General features: G+C 44.9%; 1 protein-coding gene across 1 annotated transcript in view; it reads right to left on the reverse strand.

Moving 5' to 3' along the window:
- Positions 1 to 232: 232 nt before the first annotated feature.
- The window catches only part of LOC141111274 (indolethylamine N-methyltransferase-like), a 60,001-nt gene continuing 38,053 nt past the window's right edge, over positions 233 to 22,180 (reverse strand). The window contains exon 3 of the mRNA XM_073603418.1: positions 233 to 844. Within this exon, the coding sequence (XP_073459519.1) occupies positions 421 to 844 (424 nt within the window). The 3' untranslated portion in view covers positions 233 to 420. The remainder of the gene's footprint in view (positions 845 to 22,180) is intronic.

The raw sequence follows: 22,180 nt of genomic DNA on the forward strand, positions 1-22,180 counted from the left end.
AACTTTTAATAATGTTTAGGTATTGAACCTGATAATGTTAATTTGTTATGTGTTCTAATATATTGTCCATACACTGTATCTGATATTGTATTTTTATATAATCTTTATCCATATTCTGATGAAAGGCACACAGTAAATGTCCTGAAATGCGTTGGTGATCAATAAATAGATAAAAAAATGTATTGTGTACATAAAAGGTTTACAATATTCTTCCAAGACAAGTCAACACACATTTATATTCTTAATGATCTTTAATAAGATAGCGATATTTGTTAACACAATTTAACACAGATTGATGCAAAATAACATTGCTGACTTTAGCGCAGCTGCTGTGATTTCTGACTGCAATAAAACCTGGAGGCCAACATAATTCGATTTCCCTCGATTTGGCTCCAGATGAATGCTATTGGCTCCAATCATCTACTCCCCTTTGCGTCCTACAATGAATAGAACAGCTTTATAATCAGTGAGATCGCTGACATTGCGTCTCCTCTTCACTGCACAGTAATCAATGACTAAACCCACCTTACCAAAGGCATTTTTCACAAACTCCTCATTACATTTAAAACAATGGAACCGTTCTGCTCCAACAACCCAGTAAGTTTCATCTAATACTGCAAAAAGTAACAGTTGGCCTCCAGGTTTTAGCAGCTTTATTGTCTTCTCCAGATTCTTCATGTATTCATCTTCATTTTTACTGATCATTTCCAGTATCCCCGCACTGATAACACAATCAGCAAGTGGTAGTAGCACCGGGGAAGATATGTTTTCCTGTTCAAAATCACATTTCAAAATCTGCTTGATGGATGACCTTAGGCGCATTTCTGTCTCCTGAAGTTGATCTCTGAAAGAAAAAAAAAAAACATAATATGGATATTACAGGAAATATTTCAATATACAGTGATGTTGTGTGATAAGCAATTCTGCTAAAATTCAGTTAGACTGTAATTTGACAAGTTAAAATAAAATTGTCATACTAGTGTAGCACTACCACCGTAGGAGTTGCTAATGGCAGGGTTCCCCATTACTACACAGTCAGTCACACAGCATTTCCTTCTTATATCCAGACACAGTGATCAGACCTTTGGCTTGTGTTTTTGTTGTTTTATTAGGGGATGATAACTTAGATGGGGTAAAGGCAGGGCCATCTTAAAGGGGTTGTAAAGGTTCACGTTTTTACCTTAATGTATCCTATGCATTAAGGTGAAAAAACATCCGACAATACCGGCCCCCCCAGCCCCCCATTTTACTTACCTGAGCCCGTTCACCTGCTGCGCTCGCCCCCGAATTCCTCTTCACCGCTCAGCCTGGCCATTGATTGGCTAGAGTGGATGGATTGAAAGCAGCGCACCCATTGGCTCGCGCTGTCAATCACATCCAATGACACGCGCGCCGGGGGGCGGGGCCGAGTGATACAGTCAGCAGCTATAGCCGCCGGCTGTATCACAGGAGCGTGCCAGCAAGAACTAAACACCATGCAAGAGAGCTCGCATGAAGGTGTTTAGTTCTTGCGGGGTGGAGCTGAGACAGCCGCCAAGGGACCCCCAGAAATCCAGGTTCGGGGCCACTCTGTGCAAAACGAGCTGCACAGTTGAGGTAAGTATAACATGTTTGTTATTTAAAAAAAAAATACCTTTACAACCCCTTTAATAGCATCATGGGCCCCTGGGCAAAGTAATGCTCTGGGGCCCCTACCAGATTGCCCCAATTTACGCACCTACTTTCAAGAATTAAAGTATAAATAGTTGATAGAATTAAACATAGATTCATTAGTACTTTCAATAAAATAAATTTTACAAAAAGAAAACATTCCATAAATCAAAGACTAATCAACACAAAGGGCACAGTGCAGGAGGGGTCAGGAGGGCACAATATAGGTTCTGGGACGCTTCCCGGGACACGGCCATCTCTGGACAGTTTAGTAAAAAGCATGAATGTCCCAAGCAGTTGGCAAATATGATGTAATGTAAGATTATTGTGGGGCCCTTTGCACCCGGGGCCCCTGGGCAGTGCCCAGGAGTGCCTTTGCATTAAGATGGCCCTGGTTAAGGGATTATGGGATACCCAACTTGAAAATGTCCAACAATTAACACCAGGGACAACTTCCTCCCTATTTACAGATTCCTCTTCTTCCTTCCACCTGCACAAACTTGGTTCCATTGTACAGATCCTGCTGGTTGACTCCTGTGGGAACTAACTGTCCCTAGTTAGTTCAGCAATAGCCCATTACAGGCTGGGAACAGTCCCTTGGTAAACTTGCAATGTGGAGTGAACAGCATCTAACACAACCTTCTGCCTCTTTGTAGACACTTGTCCCAGTTCTACTGCTTGCAGAAATGCTAGCTCACCTGGCTGCCACCAGCCCACCTGGCTGCTTTCTCTTCCCACTCCTGTAATGATATCCTTCCAGGCCAGCCTCCCGAGCTCCAGCCCGAGGTGAAACCCCTCCTGGCAGGGGTCCCTCAAGGGCCACGACAGACTCTCTTCAACACTGCTTGTCCTTCTGCCACTCAACTCCTCTGCTGGTATGGCTCATTAGTTTCCTGCTAGGCCCCCAACCTGAGTATTGGCTAAGGACCCCTAAATATTCAAGGCAAACCCTCCCAGCTTTCGCCCACTATCTTCCAGAATGTTCTCCAACATTCTAGAAACAGGGTGGGGGCATCAGAGAGCTGCTATGAGTCATCCAGCCCTGGCCTCTAATAACCCTGACCTAGATGCAGTGACTCAGGTTTATCCCTGGGCTTGACTATAGTTTGCCTAATCTCCCTTCTAGTAGCACACACTGGAGGGTGCTACACTAGGATTTTGAAGTTGAATTACATTGCAGTCAATAGGAGGTCATATTTTATGTTTAAATTAGGTCATCTGGAGGGCTTGACAAGCTATTGTCATTGAAATAACATGTTTGTGTTTGCTTCTTGTTACTTGAACTGGTAAGACAATGGGGTTGGTTTACTAAAGGCAAAAAGGTTGTTGACTTTGAAAGTGAAGTTGAACTTTGCAAGGGCATTTTTCCCAGAGCTTAGTGAATGAGGTGATATTTCACTTTGCAAACAATATAAAATCAAGTACAAAGAAAGTGAAAAAAAAAATGTTTTACTTGCATGTGATTAGATGATGGAAGTCAGCAGACCTTCACCTTATTCGCTAAGTGCAGGGTAAAATTCCCTTGCAAAGTACAACTTCCCTTGCAATGTCTATTTGTCTTTAGGAAATTAACTCCAAAAAGTGTTATAATAGCACCCTAAAAAACAAAGAGGCAATATAATGTGTGCATTTATTTTAATGTTATTTGATATTTCTTACCAAATAGCGTACAATGCATCCAAACACAGTAAATGGCTCTTGCTGTCCCTTTATCACACATCATTTGTTTGGTTGGTCAGCGCCTGTTAAAACGGAATTCCACTCAAAAGTGGAACTTCTGCTTATCCGTCTTCTCCCCCCCCTCCATTACCACATTTGGCACCTTTTGGGGGGGGGAACGGGAAGCTGTTTTTGACAGGTACTGTTTCCCACTTCCAGGAGAGAGGGCCGCAGCTCCATCTCTCGGAAGTTCGGCCGCCTACTACTTCCTCCGGCGCTGGACCAATTAGAAAGCATGGCGCGCTACGCGCATGCGCAGTAGGGGCCTGGCTCTGAAGCCAAAAGCCGGGTTCCCTTACCTGAAATGGTGGCGACCGCACCCGACAGACAATCAGAAGATCGGCTGGGGTGCCGACATTGCAGGCTCCCTGGACACATAAGTGTCCATATATTAAAAGTCAGCAGCTGCAGTATTTGTAGCTGATGACTTTTAATTTTTCAGGGGCCTCCTTCTTAAGTTCATTCTCATAACTGATTATTCACTATGATTGTATTTCAATACATTTTACCTTCGACTAAATGCATTTCTCATTTTTGCATTCTGCCTAATAGTCCTTTCCTGTGCATGGCATTGCAGCATACTGATGGGTCAAACCTTACAGGGCAACAAGGCTGACTATTCCATAAGTAAAAAAACAATACCTAGCACCAGAATCCTTTTTTTATCCTCACAGTAATAGGATGCAGCTACTGTCCCTAACAAGAACAGAGTAATGTGGTGTTCAATCAGTGAAGCACAGGACATGTGTTCCATGCTTTTATTTCCATGCTTTCCAACAGGCCTCCTGAGCCAGTGCGAATGGGGATCATTACTTCAGATAAGCCAAACTGGCTCTAGGTATTGAATCTGCAAAAGCGGCTGGACATGGGAACTTGGATCACAATATGTCAGATGTCAGCACTCAAGGCTGCAGAGCTCATTTTCAGGATATTCTAGTCCGGGGCAAATCACCAAGGTCAGAAATAACAACAGTCTTCAATATTCTGGAAATACCATCCTGAAGGAGACCAAGTCAATGAGCGCTGCATTCTGCTCCCTTATTGGGCAAAGCTTTGCCCAATCATGGCGCAGTGTAAGCTGGTTGTTAAGGAGCAGGGCCGGGAAGCCGGACGCAGTGCACTTAACAACCGATGACTCATCAGCTGTCAGGGGGGTTTCCCCCGCCGCAAAAAAAAAATAGTGGCAGTTAAAACATAAAGAAAAAAATGGTGTGGTCTGGTATGGGTTTGGAGGGGAACCCCACGCCAAATACAGTGGGGACGGAAAGTATTCAGACCCCCTTAAATCTTCCACTCTTTTTTATATTTCAGCCATTTGCTAAAATCATTTAAGTTCATTTTTTTCCTCATTAATGTACACACAGCACCCCATATTGACAGAAAAACACAGAAGTATTCAGACCCTTTGCTCAGTATTTAGTAGAAGCACTCTTTTGATCTAATACAGCCATGAGTCTTTTTGGGAAAGAAACAACAAGATTTTCACACACTGGATCCTCTCCAGTTCTGTCAGGTTGGATGGTAAACGTTGGTGGACAGACATTTTTAGGTCTCTCCAGAGATGCTCAATTGGGTTTAAGTCAGGGCTCTGGCTGGGCCATTCAGGAACAGCCACGGAGTTGTTGTGGTGCCACTCTTTCGTTATTTTAGCTGTGTGCTTAGGGTCATTGTCTTGTTGGAAGGTAAATCTTCGGCCCAGTCTGAGGTCCTGAGCACTCTGGAGAAGGTTTTCGTCAAGGATATCCCTGTACTTGGCCGCATTCATCTTTCCCTCGATTGCAACCAGTCGTCCTGTCCCTGCAGCTGAAAAACACCCCCACAGCATGATGCTGCCACCACCATGCTTCACTGTTGGGACTGTATTGGACAGGTGAGAGCAGTGTCTGGTTTTCTCCACACATACCGCTTAGAATTAAGACCAATAAGTTCTATCTTGGTCTCATCAGACCAAAGAATCTTATTTCTCACCACCTTGGAGTCCTTCAGGTGTTTTTTTTTGCAAACTCCATGCGGGCTTTCATGTGTCTTGCACTGAGGAGAGGCTGCAGTGATGGTTGACTTTCTACAACTTTCTCCCATCTGCCGACTGCATCTCTGTAGCTCAGCCACAGTGATCTTTGGGTTCTTCTTTACCTCTCTCACCAAGGCTCTTCTCCCCTGATAGCTCAGTTTGGCCGGACGGCCAGCTCTAGGAAGGGTTCTGGTCGTCCCAAACGTCTTCCATTTAAGGATTATGGAGGCCACTGTGCTCTTACGAACCTTAAGTGCAGCAGAAATTTTTTTGTAACCTTGGCCAGATCTGTGCCTTGCCACAATTCTGTCTCTGAGCTCTTCAGGCAGTTCCTTTGACCTCATGATTCTCATTTGCTCTGACATGCACTGTGAGCTGTAAGGTCTTATATAGACAGGTGTGTGACTTTCCTAATCAAGTCCAATCAGTATAATCAAACACAGCTGGGCTCAAATGAAGGTGTAGAACCATCTCAAGGATGATCAGAAGAAATGGACAGCACCTGAGTTAAATATATGAGTGTCACAGCAAAGGGTCTGAATACTTAGGACCATGTGATATTTCAGTTTTTCTTTTTTAATAAATCTGCAAAAATGACAACAATTCTGTGTTTTACTGTCAATATGGGGTGCTGTGTGTACATTAATGAGGAAAAAAATGAACTTAAATGATTTTATCAAATGGCTGCAATATAACAAAGAGTGAAAAATTTAAGGGGATCTGAATACTCTCCGTCCCCACTGTAAGAAAAAAATGGCATACGGTTCCCCCAAAATCCATACTAGACCCTTATCTGGGCATGCAGCCCGGCAGGTCAGGAAACCATACCAGGCCACATGCCCTCAAATGGAGGGTGGGTGCCTTGGGGCCACCCCAAAGCACCTTGCCCCCATGTTGATGGGGACAAGGGCCTCATCCCAACAACTGTGGCCATTGGTTATGGGGGTCTGCAGACGGGGGGCTTATAAGAATCTGGAAGCCCACTTTAACAAGGGGCCCCCAGATCCTCCCCCCATGTGAATGGGTATCAAGTACATAGTAACACTACCCATTCACCAAAAAAGTGTCAAAATGTACTAAAAACAAGTTTTTGACACCTTATTAAATAATAAAAAAATGGTGTCCCTCGATGTAAATCCATCGTCAATCACGCAACCCGCCGAACCGCCGACCGCAAATAAATATAAATTGAAATCGCTATGCCTCCTGGGACGGCCTCCCACCAAATGCCTGCTCTGCACTTTGACATTTTTTATATAGGTAAGGGGTGGGGCCACCTGTCTACGTCATTCAGGGGGCCCTTGTGACATCACAGGCCCAGCATGCACCAGTCCATGAAGTCATAAGAGGGTGGTGACATCGGGTGATGCCAGGTGGCTCCGCCTCTTACCTATAAGAAATGTCAAAGCGCAGAGCAGGCATTCAGCAGGAGGCCATCCCGGGAGGTTGGAGTGTTTTTTTATTTATTTATTGCACCTGAGTGGGGCAGAGGAGGGTATGAAATCTAAGATTATCCGATTTGTCTATATGTGGAGGCTTAAAAAATATGATTGAACAAGTGTAGAAGTTTAAGGATTACATTTTTTAATGTTGTTTAGTTATTGATGTTCACTTTAAAATATGTAGTACGAAAAAGCTAAAAAAAATACATGTCTTAAAAGACAGGAGAAAAACTTAGGTGGCGTTGAGATTGTGTCATGATAATAAACCTGCGTACTAAATCCCAATCATAAAACTCAATCAAAAATGATAAGAAAAGGTCCAAGATTCATAAAAAGAAAAAGGGACAATACACAAATGTTTAACAGAAATATTATGTAAGATACCACAATCTAAGCAAGCTGATAAAGTAACCTATAGGGACACAATAAACTGGGATGAGTCTATTTACAGGATTCACTTGAGTGAATAAATGATCTCCAACTGAGAAAAGGGGAATAATATGAATAGTCTGTGTAGGTTCACAAGATATCATGGAATCCAGCAAAGATGATGAATGTGTAAATGTAAAAATAAGTTCACAGGAATAAATGAAGTCCTGAACTCAGAGGTAAATATGTGTGGTTAAATATCACAAGACTGTGACATAGCCCACAGAAGAAAGTAACCTTGAGGCAAGATTAAGAGCTCGTTCACACCATACGTGCGTGAAAAATGTTGAACTGAAGGGAATGCAGATTTTACTTGCAGAAACATCAGTTTCACGTCAGTTTCCATCAATTTTTATGCGTGTCAGTTCTGTGCCCTGTTCACACCGATGTTGATGTCATGTCAGGTTTTTTCCATGTGGAAAACTGCGTACACATTTAAGATTTCTGCATAGAAAAAAATCCACACGTGATACCAGTGTTGTGGTGTGAACAGGGCACATAGGGAACCATTTTTTTTTGTGCCCTTGCAGAACGCATGCAGAAAAACTGGAGTCTCTGCACCATGGTGTGATCCAGGGGCTAAGGCCTCGTGCCCTGTTCACACCTCAACATGCAGATTTTTTCTGCGCAGGAATCTGCAACGTGTATGCAGTTTTCTCCATGGGGAAAAAAACTGACATGGCATCAACATTGGCGTGAACAGGGCACATAACTGACACACATGAAAACTGATGTCAACATGCATGAAAACTGATGTGAAGCTGATGTCTCTGCAAGTGAAATCTGCTCGGTTTTCACTTCAGTTCCCATCAGTTTTCATGCATGTCTGGTGTGAACGACCCCTCATGGTAGAAATGTTTTTAATCCTGATCTGATTAAATGCGTATGAAAGGATGGTAATACTCTCCTTGATAATGGAATAGACTATAATCCAAAAAAAACTTCAAAATGGCTCAAATATGCAAATATTACTAGTGTAAATACAAGACCACCCTCTCAATGTGCTACACTGGTGGGGAAGTTCATGTGTAAAAAAGCAGGCCCGGGACAAGGGGTGGGCAGGACGGGTAGCTGCACTGGGCACTGTGGGTTCATGTGAGGAGGGGGGGGCGCTGCGAGGAGGTCAAGGGAGAGGGTATGTGTACTTGGAGGGAATTTTGAGGGGTAGAGGATCTGTAGTAGGAGACATGACTTTTTTGGGGGAGGGGTATTTGTGTTGGGGGGGTTTAGGGGATGGGGGCAAAGATTTGTGCTCGGAGAGAGGATTGCAGCAGGGGGGCAGATTTGTACTTGGGCGTAAGCATGCAGATTAGTGCTCAATTTTGTGGGGGGGGGGGATTTTTGCTGACACATAATGCTCATACATCTCAACATCGCTCTAGATTACTTTGTGACGGCACTGAAAAAAGCATAATAAACCATGCATACCAATCAGAGTGTCCACTGAGAAAAGCCTAAGTGGAAGCAATAAGCTAAGTGTTTGGTATATAAAATATAATATGATAATCCCTGTAGGGGCATGCCGAAGTACTGAAATCTCTACCATAAAAAAAAATTGGGTAAAAAATGACTGGAGGATTTGTCAACCTAGGTCCTTACAAATTTAGAATAAAGACACAGACTGAGTGACATGGGTTTTATACGGCCACAGCAGCCAATTTTATTAACCAAAGAATAAAATAACATAATATTAAAACATACAAATAAGTGGAAATTCAGCAATGTAATGCCCAACAACAGGAGATCTTTGGGTGTGCTTAAGGCATAATTTTAACTGGAATCGTCCATGTCCTCAGCCTCGCCCCAACTGGCTCGAAGACGTTCCGACATCACACATAATTGCATATTCCCCCTCCCCCAGGAGACCTCACTCCTGGGAGAACCACCAAGTGGAAGCGCCATACCTTAGACGGGCCCCACAATTTTGTAACCATGTATTTACTGACCCCCCAAAGACCCCTAGACCCACCAACTGCTGTGACAAAATAAGCAACATACAACATTTAGTAAATTATATATATATATCGTATTTATCGGTGTATAACACGCACTTTTTTCCCCTTAAAATCAGGGGAAAATCGTGGGTGCGTGTTATACGCCGATCCCCGTCGATCTCCGCTGATTTTTTGCGATCGCGCCGACATACACATCCGAATGTACAGATTTAAATATGGCGCCGGCGGATTCGGCGAGATACGCGAAGCTGAGTGTACTCGGCTCTTTTCGGCTCCGCTCACAGTCCCGCCACTGGGCGGGACTGTGAGCGGCGCCGAAAAGAGCCGAGTACATTCGGCTATGTGTATCTCTGCTCCGCCGAGTCCCTCCGCGGCGCCATATTTAAATCTGTACACTTGGATGTGTATGTCGGCGTGATCACAAAAAAATCAGCGGACATCGGCGGGGATTGCAAGGCTGCACTGGGACAAGGCTGCAATGGACACTGGGGAAGGCTGCACTAACAAGGCTGCACTGACATGGCTGCAAGGCTGCCCTGGGGCAAGGCTGCACTGAGAAGGCTTCAATGACACTGACAAGGCTGCATTGATGGGCATTTAAATGTAAGTTTTTTTCCCTTAAACTTCCCTCCTAAAAGTTTTTTTCCTTAAAATTCCCTCCTAAACTTGGGGTGTGTGTTATACGCCGGCGCGTGTTATACGCCAATAAATACGGTATATATTCTTTTTTTTATATTATTATTATTTGGTTTTTTTTTTTATAAACTCGATAAAAACTTTAGACACATAAATGCAACCACTTAGCTATCCACTTCGGTAAACCCCTATCACCAGGGCGGGTGGGTGGAAAGCTGTGACTTCTCCTGACTCCTTAGGAATGTGAGAGAACTACCTTACCACAAAGACCCTCTAATATGAACCCTGCCCCTTCGACCTATGTCTCCAATCAGGTAAGGGCTACACCCCCACCAAACACACTGACCTAGCTGACCGTTCCCTGACCTTGTTCCTCCCTTAGTCATGCAGCTCATCTGTCCATTTTCTCCTCCAGGTCTCACTCGACTAAAGGATTCATCAACCTAGGTCCTTACAAACTTAGAATAAAGACACAGACTGAGTGACATGTGTTTTATACAGCCACAGCAGCCAATTTTATTAACCAAAGAATAAAATAACATAATATCAAAACATACCAATAAGTGGAAATTCAACAATGTAATGCCCAACAACAAGAGGTCTTTGGGTGTCCTTAAGGACCAATTTTAACTGGAATCATCCATGTCCTCAGCTGCGCCCCAACCGGCCCAAAGGCTTTCTGACATCACACATAATTCCATATTCCCCTCATCCAGGAGACCTCACTTCTCGGAGAACCACCACTAACCAGGTGGAAGTGCCATACCTTAAATGGGCCCCACAATTTGGTAACCATGTAATTACTGACCCCCCAAAGACCCCTTGACCCGCCACATGAGCTTGAGTGACACCTCATTCAAGCGAATCCCTCCACACCTGCAGCGCCCTCATCACCCCCTCCTTTAGGCCCAAAGACCAAATATCTGTCCCTACTGCATTCAGGTGAACACCATCATCCCTCCAATAGCAGACAGACTGATCCTCCAGATCCCGGTGGCAAACCACCATGCCCCGGAGCTTAGCCACAAACCCGTCTACCTCTTTGTTTAACTTAATTCTCGCCTTGTTCAGACAACCAATGGAGTGAGCAAAACACCAAACCTTTTTAGCCACGATATCTGACCATACAATGATGCATCCGGAAAAATCACGCATCATGAGCAATAGTCAAATTGCCGCCCCTATCCTCCGTGGCTCCTTTGCCTTGAGGGGTTCCAACCCCCAGCCGTCTGCATCTGCAATGCAGACATAACATTGGAAACGGAGGACGCGATTGCCTCGGCCGTTCGCCCGGATCCCAGCTGGCTCCGAAAGGCAGGGTGACCTAACCAGATGCTGCAGAAGATTCCCACTGCATCGGCGTCCCTTGCACCCTGCGTTTTGGTGACTCTGGCTCAGGGTTCCAGGAAGCATCATCGTCTGCCCCAGCCATATCTTGCAAGGATGATGAGCTGCGGGGTACCTCAGAACCCTCAGCTGCAGCAGGGACATGCTGTCTCTTTAAAGTGGCGGATCCCCCAGCTTGAGTCTCCGGCCTCCTTCCACTGGCATTACCAGGCTGCAGCGGCACTGGAGGGCAAGCAGAGGGTGCCCGAACCCTCCTGCTGCCCATAGCTGTTCTAATTTCTGGCCGAGCTCCTCTCTGCACTGAAGCCACAGAGAGAGCTGACGGCTACAGATCCTCGCAGCGGCGGCCGGCAGGGGAGTAAAGTGGACCCCCCCTCCATGCAATCTCCTCTAGCATCCAGGGCAGATGATCTCCCGCTGGGAGCAGCTGAGGGGAAATGACACCCCCACTGCGTGTTTCCGATTGTCTGCCATGCTGAGCCACTCCCCCGCTTGGAACCTCAGCAGGGGGCGCAGCCACAAACTCAGGCATCTGAAGAGAGGGGGAGGAGAGGGAGTAAGAGCAGGATCCCTCGGGTCCCGCTGGCGACGAGGATTCCTCCCGGGGCCACCTCTGGGACTTAGAGCAGGAAGCCCAGCAGCAGGCCCTGGAGGGTCCCTGAGACAGGGGCTCCTACGTGGAGGCTGGACCTGGGGCACAGGTGAAGGACTCGGGTGCTCAGGACGGGGAACCCTCCTAGCCTGTTTCCAAGCAGATGTGGAAGTAGCAGGTGAGGGAGCTGCTCCTGACCCCCCCCCCCAGCATGTCTAATAGCTGCTGCTGCAGCCACTGCGGACCCGATCCTCTGCTGCAGCCCCGACCTGGCCCAGCAAGGCCTCCACTTCACTCATTCTGTGTTTCTCTTCCAGCGGGGGGGGGACCGAAGCTGCCACTTCTCACTTCTCCTGACTCCTTGGAATGTGAGAGAACTACCTCAACACAAAGACCCTCTAATCTGAACCCTGCCACTTCGACCTCTGCCTCCAATCAGGTAAGGGCTACACCCCCACCAAACACACTGACCTAGCTGACTGTTCATTGACCTTGTTCCTCCCTTAATCATGCAGCCCCTCTGTCCATTTTCTCCTCCAGGTTTCACTTTATACGTGATCACTAAAAAGTGAATATACAAATGAAAGATAAAATAAGCTGATAAGTTTAGACCCCTAAACAAAGGTCAATTGTGCAGGAAATTGCATCTAAAAGGTTAAGAAAAAATGCTCCAGCTGTGTAACTTAATAATATCAGCCATGGCTCACACATTCAGCAAAGTGTCAGATTAAGACATCCAAGGAGCCATTATACTTGCAGATAAACCATCAAAAAGTCTCAAAAAAAGGTAATTTGTCCAACTGTTCACAACAGTCCATTTGATCCAGTCAGAGACAAGAACGTAGCCTCATTGTTGAGATTGTTTAGACCTGTGTACATGCTGGGATGTGCCCCGGCTGACAGCTCATTCACCAGAGTAGTGTCTTCAGGTGAGGCATAAATCATAAGCAATGAAGATAAGAATAAATATAAACAGACCAAGCAAGCAAGATCCTGTATAGAAATCAGGCTCTAAAGTGCATAGCTTCAATTCAAGTACACAATGGAACAAAGCCGAGACCAGGGAACCCGGACGTACTCACTGTGACCCATGATAAATGCTTAAGGGTACCCGCTCATGTTGTCAAGGTCCCATGAGTTGGATGCTGCTGACTAGTGAGGGTGCAGGCTGAGGAGAGGTCCGCCCAGACCAAAAGCATACTGCAGAAATAGGAAGGTATAGTCCAGCCACTGCACGACTCACCTGGCCCAAGTGGTTAGCAGGTAAAAGGTATCTCTGTGTAACTCTAAACGGGTAACCTGTAAAAGTGTTTAAAGCGTCGCCTACGGAGAATTTTAAGTGCCGTAGTTAGGCACCATACCACGGGCGTACGCAATTTTAAAGTGTGACATGTTAGGTATCTATTTACTCGGCGTAACATCATCTTTTATATTTTACCAAAAGTTGGGTATTATATTGTGTTTGTGTGCAAGTAAATTCATTTACTTGCACAACTATGAACCCTTAGTTGTTCAGTAACTACAATTCACATTATGCCTAGTCTGTAAATGTCAGAGTTTTTCAATGCCTTATGGGATGTGTAGTTCCGCAAAAGTTGAAGGGCCGTAGTTTGGAGATCCCTGGTCTATAGCAACATGCAGAAGATTTCACTCCATTGGAGATTTTTAAGGCAGCAATATGGTAGTCTTATGCTACCTCCTTAACACATGACAGGGTCAATCCTATTGCCCTTACCACGGTGGACTTTGGAAGATCTGTAGTTTGCTCTTCTACTTTCAATATTAATAATTAAAAGAGAAGTAAGGGTTTTTTTTTTAGATTTATACTTACTTCAGTGTATGCAGCATTAGTCCGATGCTGCATCTGTCCCCCGGCGCCTCTGCACTGAAAACAGAGCGATTGAACACCACCGATCGCTCAGTTTTCACAGCTCTGTGAGCAGAGAGCTGTAGACTGTCAGTCACAGCTCTCTGCTCATCTCCCTCCGCGCTCATTGGAGCACTGAGCTGTGGAGGGGCGGCTCGCTGAGAGGCTGAGACGGGTGTCAATCCAGGCACCTGGCGGATGCCTGGACTGATATCCATGATGTCAGCAGAGAGGGGACTTCAGTCCCCTCTCTTCTGAAAATGGGTCACAGGAGTGCAAAACAAATTGCACTCCGGTGATCCATAGGAGAAGCTCAGCCAAACAAGCTTTGGCTGGACTTCTCCTTTAAACTTCATAGGTAATTTTTACTTTGTTTTTAGATTGTTATATACTATCACTATGATGCCATACATATTGTAAGTGTTAATAAAGGAAAATGACCACAGGTACAGTTTTCTGATTTGTATGTGTCTTTCAATATTTTATATTTCAGTATCTACTAAAGCTGGCCATACATGGATCGAAATTTGACCGGTTCAGCAGGGACATTGTATGGGCACTGTAGTTGTACAGAAGTGACTTCTGTACAACCACCCTGTTGAATTCTCCACGCTCGATCAGTGCTGCAGGAAGATAATGACACAGCAGGGAGGATTCATTCATCCACCTTGAATGTGTGGATAGGGGGATCTGATCATTTTATTTCATTCAGCCCGCTCATCTATGGGCAGCCTAATACACCACTCTAATACCCACTAGCTGCTCCAACATATCTGGTGTAGCAAGGTCCCAGGCCTCCTTTATTCTAATGAGAACCACCAGAGCCAGGGACAGCTGACATCCTTCTGTATAGAGTGTAATGTAAGGTAAATTTATGGGCACCAGACACTTCTTGAATGCAAAGAGATTTATTTTCTCTTGAACAGAACGTTATGGGCCGTTCGTGCCAAATTCGATTGACGCGTCATGGCCCATAATTCACTGCGGCATTGCAGTGCGTTGCTGGCTGATAATTGGCCAAGCATGCACTATGACCCGCATGCTTGGCCAATCACAGCACCGTCTGTACAGAGAGCCATAATTGGCCAAAGCCAGGGTGGCTTTGGCCAATTATGGCTCAGGGGGTTTAGTACAAGGCCTGCGTGGCGGCCTTGTGTAGGGTGTTGTGGCGGCAGAGAGCGATAGACAGAGAGACAGTGTCATTTCATTTAAGTTAGATAGAGTAGGCAGGGGAGTCAGTTAGCTGCACTTACAGTGTATTGTGTGTATATATATATATGCATCCTAGGTGTATATATATGTATATATATATATATATATATATATATATATATATATATATATATATATATACACATGTATATATATATATATATATATATATATATATATATATATATATATATATATATATATATATATATATATATATATATATATATATATACATATACACTCTATTCAGTTTAGCTAGAGCCGTTCCTGTTATTCTCTTCCTAATATACTGACAAAATACAGTATTTACAGTATTTACAGTTAGTGTACTGTGTCCTTTGCACAGTGTGCACCTAAAGCTACCTGAAGACAACTGCTGGTGTTCTTCTGATCCTATTAATACCACAGGCAGGCAGCTGCAGTATTTACAGTTAGTGTACTGTGTCCTCTGCACAGTGTGCACCTAAAGCTACTTGAAGACAATTGCTGGTGTTCTGATCCTATTAATACCACAGGCAGGCAGCTGCAGTATTTAAAGTTAGTGTACTGTGTCCTCTGCACAGTGTGCACCTAAAGCTACCCGAAGACAATTGCTGGTGTTCTTCTGATCCTATTAGTACCACGGGCAGGCAGCTGCAATATTTAAAGTTAGTGTACTGTGTCCTCTGCACAGTGTGCACCTAAAGCTACCTGAAGACAATTGCTGGTGTTCTGATCCTATTAATACCACAGGCAGGCAGCTGCAGTATTTACAGTTAGTGTACTGTGTCCTCTGCACAGTGTGCAACTAAAGCTACCTGAAGACAATTGCTGGTGTTCTGACCCTATTAATACCACAGGCAGGCAACTGCAGTATTTACAGTTAGTGTACTGTGTCCTCTGCACAGTGTGCACCTAAAGCTACCTGAAGAAAATTGCTGGTGTTCTTCTGATCCTATTAGTACCACAGGCAGGCAGCTGCAGTATTTACAGTTAGTGTACTGTGTCCTCTGCACAGTGTGCACCTAAAGCTACCTGAAGACAATTGCTGGTGTTCTGATCCTATTAATACCACAGGCAGGCAGCTGCAGTATTTACAGTTAGTGTACTGTGTCCTCTGCACAGTGTGCACCTAAATCTACCTGAAGACAATTGCTGGTGTTCTGATCCTATTAATACCACAGGCAGGCAGTTGATTCTGCTAGCTGCAGTATAATCAGTAGGGATGAGCTTCATGTTCGAGTTGAACCCATGTTCGACTCGAACATCCTGTGTTTGGTCGTTTGCCGAATTATGAACGATATGGGCCGTTCGCACCAAATTTGAGTGGCGCGTCACGGCCCATAATTCACTGCGGCATCACAGTGCATTGCTGGCTGATGATTGGCCAAGCATGCACTATGACCCGCATGCTTGGCCAATCACAGCGCCGTCTGTACAGAGAGCCGTAATTGGCCAAAGCTTATGGCTCAGGGGGTTTAGTACATGCCCCACACTATATAAGGCCGCCTACATGGCGGCCCTGTGTAGTGTGTTCTGGCATTGAGAGAGAGATAGATAGACAGAGAGACAGTGTCATTTGAATTAAGTTAGATAGAGTAGGCAGGCGAGTCAGTTAGCTGCACATACAGTGTATTGTGTATATATATACATATTAGGTGTTGTGTATATATATATATATATATATACACTGTATTCAGTTTAGCTAGATTAGTTCCTGTTATTCTCTACCTACTACTGACAGGCCGGCAGGTGTTTTTATAGTATTTACAGCTACCTGAAGAAAATTGGTGGTGTTCTTCTGATCCTATTAGTCCTATTAGCTACAGTATTTACAGTTAGTATAGAGCGTCCTCTGCACAGTGTGCACCTAAAGCTACCTGAAGAAAATTAGTGGTGTTCTTCTGATCCTATTAGTACAGTACCGCAGGCAGCTGCAGTATTTACAAGTTAGTGTAGTGCGTCCTCTGCACAGTGTGCACCTAAAGCTACCTGAAGAAAATTAGTGGTGTTCTTCTGATCTTATTAGTACAGTACTGCAGGCAGCTGCAGTATTTACAAGTTAGTGTAGTGCGTTCTCTGCACAGTGTGCACCTAAAGCTACCTGAAGAAAATCAATGGTGTTCTTCTGATCCTATTAGTACCACATGCAGGCAGCTACAGTATTTACAGTTAGTGTAGTGTGTCCTCTGCACAGTGTGCACCTAAAGCTACCTGGAAACAATTGCTGGTGTTCTGCTCCTATTAATACCACAGGCAGGCAGCTACAGTATTTACATTTAGTGTACTGTGTCCTCTGCACAGTATGCATCTGAAGCTACCTGAAGAAAATGAGTTGTGTTCTTCTAATCCTATTAATAACACAGGCAGGCAGCTGCAGTATTTACAAGTTAGTTTAGTGCGTCCTCTGCACAATGTGCACCTAAAGCTACCTGAAGAAAATTGGTGGTGTTCTTCTGATCCTATTAGTACAGTACCGCAGGCAGCTGCAGTATTTACAAGTTAGTGTAGTGCATCCTCTGCACAGTGTGCAGCTAAAGCTACCTGAAGAAAATTAGTGGTGTACTTCTGATCCTATTAGTACAGTACCGCAGGCAGCTGCAGTATTTACAAGTTAGTGTAGTGCGTTCTCTGCACAGTGTGCACCTAAAGCTACCTGAAGAAAATTAGTGGTGTTCTTCTGATCCTATTAGTACAGTACCACAGGCAGCTATAGTATTTACCGAGGACTCCTGGTCGTTAGTGAAAGGAACAGTGTGACGGCGAGGTGGTGGCTCCATACTGACTGAGAACTGCTGAAACGGAGGCATCCACCTGCTCGGATCCTGTGTGGTGAGAGGGTTAACAAGTTTATTTAAATGCTACACACACATTTAGAACTGCACAGAGTGTTGCTGGGACTGATAGTCCCACGGAACAAGTTAAGTTGCAGAACTTCACATCTGAATAGACTTCAGTATTCAAAAGCGAATGCTAGATGTTTGTTTTCTTCATATGAGAACACTTAGTCAATCTGCTGGATTACAATTGTTTTAGTGTGTTACATTACACTGCGCAACACCCAGGAGGAACCCCTTTGCGGATTACAATTATAAAAACTAGCGAAGACTGAAGACGTCAGGACTACCTTTTCATTGCAGGGCCCTGCATTTAGTTACAAAGGATAGTGACTTTAAGGTCTAGAGCAGGGGGAGCTCCTGGGTATAGATTTATACAAATATATATACATATATATATATATATATATATATATATATATATATATATATATATATACACATATATCTGTGTCTGTTATTGATTGTCATAATCATTTCTTATACTATTACACTACGTTGGTGTGATAGTATAGTTGCTGTACTAACTCTTTATATAAATATATTATTTACCCAAAGAAAGAAGTTATTTTTGGTTATTATTGAAATTTGTGTGCAGTGTTGTCATTTCTCCTGTAGGTGGAGTTACCAGCACCCAGATAGAGGTAACTATAACTATAAGTGTAAATTGTGGGTTAAAGTTGATATTCATATTGTTACAACACTGCACTACAGTTGTGTCAAGTGGATTGAACAATTTAAGAAGGGTGAAGAGCATAGAGGGCAGGCCCGCTTAAATCAGCAGCTCCACCGAGACTTATTGCTACATGTGGGGGCTCGTCCGGGATAACTGTCACTCTAAAGCCAAACACCCTTTTAAGAACCCTAGAATGGATCCCCCCACTGTGGCACAGTGGTGTGAGGCGGAAAGCGTCCGCTCAGAAGCGAGCTTGGCCATGGAACTCTGGGGAGATATCTGAGAGAAGGAACACATTAACCAAGTGGTAAAAATACTATCCCCAGGACAAAGAGCCAAGGTGGTCGCAGTAAGGCCCGACCATGAGACATTTTGCACCTATGCATTATTGGAATGGAGGAAGGGAATTCCGGAAAATTTCAGGGGTGCAAGTGTTGAACTCGCTGACAAGACCAAATTTTATCTGACCCACCCAAGGGAAGATGGGGAGAGTCCTGCCCCCTTCTCCCAAATGAGTTTCACAGGAATCAAGGTTCCATCACAGTCAGCACCAGCTGCAATTGAGCCAGAACTCATCACAGCCCTGGGAAATTTGGTGTCCCAATGTCAAAAAGGGAACCCAACCTACTCAGGGACTGGGTACCGAAAACTGGGCATTTTCTCGGGACAACGGCCTGTACCCAAAGGAGAAGATACCTTTGAGGAATGGTTGGTACAGACCACGTTGGTGCTGGATGAGTGGGACATCCCTGAAACACAGAAGAAACAACGGATTACTGAGAGTCTCACGGGGCCTGCTTTTGAGGCCATTCGAAATTTAAAGCTCAGCAAACAGAACTGTGTAGCCCAAGACTACTTAGATATCCTGCAAGATGTGTTTGGACGTACTGAAAAGTAGGGATGAGCCGAACACCCCCCGGTTCGGTTCGCACCAGAACCTGCGAACGGACCGAAAATTCGCACGAACTTTAGAACCCCATTGACGTCTATAGGACTCGAACGTTCGAAATCAAAAGTGCTAATTTTAAAGGCTAATTTGCATGGTATTGTCCTAAAGAGGGTTTTAGGGATCTGGATCCTGCCCCAGGGGACATGTATCAATGCAAAAAAAAACTTTTAAAAATGGCCGTTTTTTCGGGAGCAGTGATTTTAATGATGCTTAAAGTAAAAAAAAAAGTGAAATATTACTTTAAATATCGTACCTGGGGTGTGTCTATAGTATGCCTGTAAAGTGGCGCGTGTTTCCCGTGTTTAGAACAGTCCCTGCACAAAATGTCATTTTTAAAGGAAAAAATCTCATTTAAAACTGCTTGCGGGTTTAATGTAATGTCGGGTCCTGGCAATATGGATGAAAATCAGTGAGACAAATTTAAAAAAAGGAAAGGCGTGGGGCCCCAGGCCCTCTGAACAGCAGTATACAGGCGGTGCAAACAAGACAGGGACTGTAGATTTGTTGTTAAGTAGAATCTGTTTGTAATTTTGAACGGGTACATTTTTAACGTGTTTAGCTCCAGCCAAAAAATCTTTTTTAAGCTTTTTGGAAAACATAGGGAAGGGTTATCACCCCTGTGACATTTGTTTTGCTGTCTGTCCTCCTCTTCAGAAGATTTCACTTCACTTTTTGTCCCAATGACAAATGTTTTTTGAAAATTTGGGGTTTTTTGTGGAACAAGGATTGGAAAGCATCAGGGGAAAGGAGAAATGTTTTTCCCATATTAACTCTTACAGGAGAGAATTTCCCTTCCTAGGGGTAGATTTCATCTCACTTCCTGTTGTCTTCTTCCGTTTGCAAGTAGGAGTCGTTTGTAAGTTAGATGTTTGAAAGTATGGGCCTGCCCTATATACTCAGCAGAAATTTTGGCCTTAGGTGTTGTTGTGGCCACAACACTGTAAGCCCTCACAGGGCCCTGCTGTGAAATATTAGATCAAGAATTGTAATTACATGCCCCTGTTGAACAGGGGTAGAAAAATTGGGCCTTTGGTGGTGGTGCTGGTGCCACAACACTGTAAGTCCTCACTCGCTCTTGGTGGGTGCAGAAATAGGCCCTGCTGTGAAATATTAGATCAAGAATTGTAATTACATGCCCCTGTTGAACAGGGGCTGAAAAATTAGGCCTTAGGCACTGGTGCTGTTGCCACAACACTTCAACCCCTCACAGACACTCTAGTTGGAACGCAGGAATGAGCCCTGCTGCAAAGTATTGCATCAAAAATTGTAATTACATGTCCCTGTTAAACAGGGGCTGAAAAATTGCGCCTTAGGCACTGGTTCTGGTGCCACAACACTGCAACCCCTCACAGATACTCTAGTTGGAATGCAGAAATGAGCCCTGCTGCAAAGTGTTGCATCAAAAATTGTAATTACACGCGGCTGAAAAATTGGGCCTTAGGCACTGGTGGTGGCGCCCAGAACCAAAAATTTTCTTACAAGCTATCAGCATGATGATTGAAGAGGAAGAGGATAATTACTCAGGGATAGTCACTCAGCATCAGCATAGGCAGTCTTTGAAGGGATCTGAGATTTCAAAAAAAAATTTTCGGTTACATCAGCATCAGGTGCTTGGTAGCTGGTGGTGATCCAAGACTGATTCATTTTTATGAAGGTCAGCCGATCGACCGAGTCGGTGGACAGACGCACCCTGTGATCGCTTACAAAGTGTCCAGCAGCACTGAATGTGCGTTCCGAAAGAACGCTGGATGCAGGACAGGCCAGTAGCTCAATTGCATACTGTGCAAGCTCTGGCCAGTGATCCATCCTCAAGACCCAGTAACCCAGAGGATTTTCGGTGGGAAAGGTGTCCAAGTCAGATCTTGCCCCTAGGTATTCCTGCACCATGTAAAACAGACGCTGGCGATGGTTGCTGGAACCGATCATACCTTGGGGCTGCGGACCAAAAAATTGTCTGAATGCATCGGTCAGATGGCCACCTTCTCCACCGCTCCTTCTTTGACTGACCGAAGCCTCAGCAACACATTGTCCAGAAACAGGAGTTTGTAACCTCCCAGACTCTGGGAACGCGTTGCACAGACCTTTCTGCAAGGCCTCACGAAGATGTTTCATCCTCTGCTCCCTCTGTGATGGCAAGATAAGGTCCGCAACCTTACCCTTGTAACGTGGATCAAGGAGGGTTGCCAGCCAGTATTGGTCCTTCTCCTTGATACCACGAATACGAAGATCCTTATGCAGGCTTTGCAGGATCAGGGAGGCCATGCAGCATAGGTTTGCTGAGGCATTCAGTCCGGAGTCCTCTGGGTCACTAAGGACGACATGGTCTGCAGCCACCTCCTCCAAGCCACGTACAAGTCCATGTGTTTCTTGGGACTGATCCCTTAAAGACTGCTGCTGATGCTAAGTGCCAGGCTCCACCTCCATACTGATACAATCCTCCTCCTCCTCTTCCTGTGTGATCGGCGGGCACGCAGGAACACTGTCTGGATAAAGGGGGCCTTGAGAGCTAAGGAAGTCCTCCTCTTCCTGCCTCTGTTCTGCCTCAAGTACCCTGTCCATTATTCCATGCAGCGTGTGCTCCTACAGGTGGACAAGGGGGACAGTGTCACTGATGCATGCACTGTCACTGCTCACCATCCTCGTGGCCTCCTCAAATGGTGACAGGACAGTGCATGCATCCCTGATCATGGCCCACTGGCGTGGGGAAAAAAAACCAAGCTCCCCTGACCCTGTCCTGGTGCCATAGTCGCACAGGTACTCATTGATGGCCCTCTGCTGCGTGTGCAGCCGCTGCAGCATGGCCAACGTTGAGTTCCACCTGGTGGGCATGTCACAGATTAGGCGGTTCTTGGGCAGGTTAAACTCCTTTTGGAGGT

The sequence above is a fragment of the Aquarana catesbeiana genome, linkage group LG10 (assembly GCF_042186555.1).
Source record: "Aquarana catesbeiana isolate 2022-GZ linkage group LG10, ASM4218655v1, whole genome shotgun sequence".
Classification (NCBI taxonomy): domain Eukaryota; kingdom Metazoa; phylum Chordata; class Amphibia; order Anura; family Ranidae; genus Aquarana; species Aquarana catesbeiana.